At 41.5% G+C, this 4191-nt stretch overlaps 1 protein-coding gene across 1 annotated transcript; it reads left to right on the forward strand.

The window, feature by feature from the left end:
- The first annotated feature begins 741 nt into the window (after positions 1-741).
- LOC118363704 (protein S100-B) lies at positions 742-2605 on the forward strand. Its single transcript, XM_035744849.1, has 3 exons — positions 742-865; positions 1427-1582; positions 1858-2605. The coding sequence occupies exons 2-3, from the start codon at positions 1445-1447 to the stop codon at positions 2005-2007; spliced, it is 288 nt and encodes a 95-aa protein (XP_035600742.1). The 5' UTR covers positions 742-865; positions 1427-1444; the 3' UTR covers positions 2008-2605.
- Positions 2606-4191: the final 1586 nt, after the last annotated feature.

Consider the following 4191-nt stretch of genomic DNA (forward strand, 5'->3'; position numbering starts at 1 on the left):
TAGCTCAATAGTAAATCAACTAAATCCGAGCCCTCCTATTTCTGCTCTAGTTAACTGTAACACTTATCATTCCTACAGTTCAGGCATCTATTCATAATGGTGAAACACGACAGCATATTTCACTTCTTTTTTTTGACATGAGCTTGACATGAATGGCTGTGCCTACTCAGTAGTCAGGGGGTGTATAGGGCACACGTCTGGCCAACTCCACAAGTGAAAAGAAATGTGTTCATTAACATGCACAACCATCCATTTCCTCTGAAACAGGCCATTGTCTCAGACAAAACGTCGGTGGGGATTGTGGCAACCAGAAGGTCCTAAAGTCTAAGAGATCAATACAAATGGCCATGCATGGAAAATCCTCTTCACAATCACAGGTAAAGTGGTTTAACGGTGGAGGTTAGGAAGGCGCATAGGGGGAGAGGGTGAAAGTCCTCTTTGTTTGTTTTGCCTAATTCGTTGGACAATGCTTTCAAGGCCTGTGCAATCATATGAACATTAGATAGCCTATTATAATATAGTGCAATCTAGTGTTATCCCTTTCTTACACATCAGTTGTAAACCTGGAAGCTCAAATTCAGCTCAATGTCATACAAAAGAATGGTATTCAAACAACACTGTAAATGGACCACTATAACATGGTAAAAGACTGGCATAGCCATCAATGGTGAATTCTGTGTGAGAATACAGTGGAGTGAGAGGGTGAAAAAGAGCCTATTGGTCAGTGTGCTGGACTGGCAGGGTGGTTGACCAGAGGCACTAGGCCCTCCCCACACCAACTATAAAAGCCTATACTCTTTGTCCCTCCACAGCCACTACTCACTCTCATCCGCAAATAACCTTTGTTCCAGTCCGAGACTCACTGGTAAGTCAAGATGTTCTACTGTATCTGCTTGTTTGGAGGCATTCGTTCATGGACTTTGATTTGGGGATTTGTATAGTGTAATGACAGGCTTAAAAGGTTATTTTAAATTGTACGAGTATCTTCATTACTCCCCGCTAATCACTGAGCTGTCCTTTTGTTGTTGTTGAGAGAGAGGTCTGAGAGATAGAATGTCATCATGTGATGTATTTAAGTTACATGACTGCTTACAGGTGTAGGATCTTAATGTTTTATCACCCTGTTTGCAGGTTCCTCCAACGAAGGAAACGTCTTGTAGTATATTTGTGGTATATTTGAGGTTTCAAAATGCTTCGGAAGTTTGTCATTTCCACTTTGACCTTTCAGACTTGATTTTCCCTGATGAGAAATGTTTCAACCCCTACGAAAAAAATGTCCATTTGGTTATTATCCCCATAATAATTCATATTTCCTGTTGCTGCGGGACTATTTCCCTGCTGTAGCAAACTCAAATGAATTAAGACCGTGTTGTTTATGTCACATGCTAGGCCTAGAGATGAAATGCTTTTTTGCTCTACTTTGTAGATCGCATTACAAACCACAATGACTGATCTGGAGAGTTCACTGGCCACCATCATGGAGGTGTTCCATAAGTATGCAGAGAAAGAAGGGGACAAGCACAAACTGAAGAAATGTGAACTGAAAGACTTGATCAATGAGGAGCTGCCAGCCCTTACAGGGGTGAGTATATCACTACCACATTTTCACTACAATATTTAATACGTTGTTGTTTAAATTGAACATGCGTTTTGGATCTAGGCTATGTTTACAGCGTATGTGCATTTATCAATAAATCATAGGTCTACAGACTTTGTTGCACTAAGCTCATGAGGCCTTCGTACATTATTATTCTAGAATCAATGGGTGAAATGACCATAAACCAGCCGTAAATATTGCCGAATGCACCTTTAGCCAATCAAATATGACCATATCTTATCTACTGTTTTTGCCCTCAGCAAGTGAAGGACCAGGCCACTATGGACAGTTTGATGGAGAGCCTGGACACGGATGGAGACTCGGAATTGGACTTCCAAGAGTTCATGACATTTATCACCATGGTAACTGTCTGTTGCCATGATTTCTGCGAGCACCATGAGGACGAGTAGCTAGGCACCAGTTAAACAAGAGAGAGAGAGAGAAAGCGAGTAAATTATGAAGTAGGAACTTTAGTTTGATACAAAAAAAATAAATGTCAATGAAAACGTTGTATTTTTCCTGTTGGTCCCATTTAGTTTCAATAGGTTTCTTATACCCTGTTTGCCTACAAAGGGTTAACGCACTTTGTTTCATTGCCTGTGTCTTGTCAGAGCTGACAAAACCAAATTGGTTTAGTACTGAAACATCATAGAATAGCTTTTGCCAACAAACCATAGAGTACTTTCCTTGTTATACTGTAAAGCTAAGCCCCAAGGTAATAGACTCATGCATTTCTGCGGCTCTAAATTGGTTAAAGTGTTATCACTAACAATGCATGTATAATCAGCTACGTTGGACGTGGTTAGGCAAGTAAAAACAAGTATTCTCCAGTTTGATTTTGAACCCAAAAAATGTTGACGAACTCCAGCCATTATCTTGAACTGAATTCTGTTTTTATGAAAGTTGTTTTCAAATTGAACTGTGCTTTGTGAGATGCTATTAAAAGTATAACATAGAGAATCAATAAAGATGATCCAGTGAATACAAGGACATGCTTTTCACCAGTTACACCATGTCCTTTTTTACTTGAGATTCATACCATTCATATGTCTGTCTCTTGTAGAAAAGTTGTGATGTGTGCCCCTGAGTGGCAGTGTTGCTCCGTGGCAAAAGCATTGGCACCTACTGGACCTAGCGACTGTGTAAAAATATATTGAATCGGCGACACGGAGAATGTATACATCTCCCTGATGCATCCTCAGTAAACATCTCCATACTATCATGACTACGTGCCATACGTGCTACCTCTTGATGTCTGTCACCAATTCTGTGTTTCAACTGTGCTGGGAATGAAGAGACAGTGAAAGCAATAAACGGAGTGGTCCCACTGAGCCAATGGCAACGCTCTCCTGGGAGACCATGTTCTCAGAAAGTATAAACACAACGGCTGACACAAGATGAGATTTTTCTCTCTGAAAAAAAAAACAGTACATCAAAATACCTTTTTAGAATGGACACGTACAGGGTCAATAGTTTTGTGACGTGATGGGTTAAACGTGGACAACATTGACCAGTTCACTGTAGTGAGGGGGGTTCGCAGAGGTGCTAGGCTCCCCGTCCGTAAGTAAGAGCATTTCACTTTTTAAAAAAATTAAACAGCATTCTCCTGTAATCTAGAGCCATAATCATTACGCTTGGATCGATGTCAAAAGGTACATGTTTATTTTGATGCACGTCTAAGCATACCTCTTGAGCTGTCTGTGTCCCTCTGAATGGTGGTTAATTTTTAAAAGAAACAACCTGCGCGTCTCTGCTAAAAAGAAGAGTAAGAAGATTGAAAGGAATGTGAGTCCTATTCAGTACGTCTAGTTATTGCCTTCTTTTCTAAAGTCTACCAACATTGCCAGCTAAGAGAGTCAAACGAGCTAGCCGCTCTAACGCGCTAGTCTGAAATGGCTTTTTTCCTATGGACATGACACCGCTGGGGACAGTATACGTATTGTGGATGTAAAATGTCAAAAAGTATTTACGCACACGGGACATAAAAGCCTCATTTAAACACCCTTCAACACAGGCTGCTGCATCTGGTGCTGAAACATAACGTAATGGTCTGGAGAGCTGCCTCAGCCCCCAGTGTGAGACCAGGAAATAAAGTGGATGGGCAGTGCTCCAAAACTCTGAGGGAACATTGTGAGTTGGCAAATAGCTTGTTTTTACTCCTCAACAGAGACAGACGTTAATGGCATTTGGGGAAAAGTTTTAATTGGACTATCAATCTCTGACGCACTTCCTTGATGGATTCCTGGTCCTTTTGACGCGACTAGGCGAGATGTATGTGTTGCGTGTGAGAATAGACAGCAGAATGTTACCATGCACACGGTGCATCTGTTAAAACATGCATGCACCTGAGTGCATGATCAGAAAATGCATCCTTCTTACTGGTTGCGGCCATCTTAATTGGCAGGGCCTCATTGGATGATGGCCTGTGGTACATCCCTGCTACCCTTTGAGCGGGCGCAGATGGAGAGATGTAGGGATGTGGTCCTGTCGTGTCCTCTGTCAAAGGCTTAATAAACTGCCTATTAGAGATTCTCTCCAAGGTGCACTGTCGTGCACCTTATTCAAAGAGCAAAATAACCTTTGAACCAGGAATG

The sequence above is a fragment of the Oncorhynchus keta genome, chromosome 30, assembly GCF_023373465.1.
Source record: "Oncorhynchus keta strain PuntledgeMale-10-30-2019 chromosome 30, Oket_V2, whole genome shotgun sequence".
Lineage (NCBI taxonomy): Eukaryota > Metazoa > Chordata > Actinopteri > Salmoniformes > Salmonidae > Oncorhynchus > Oncorhynchus keta.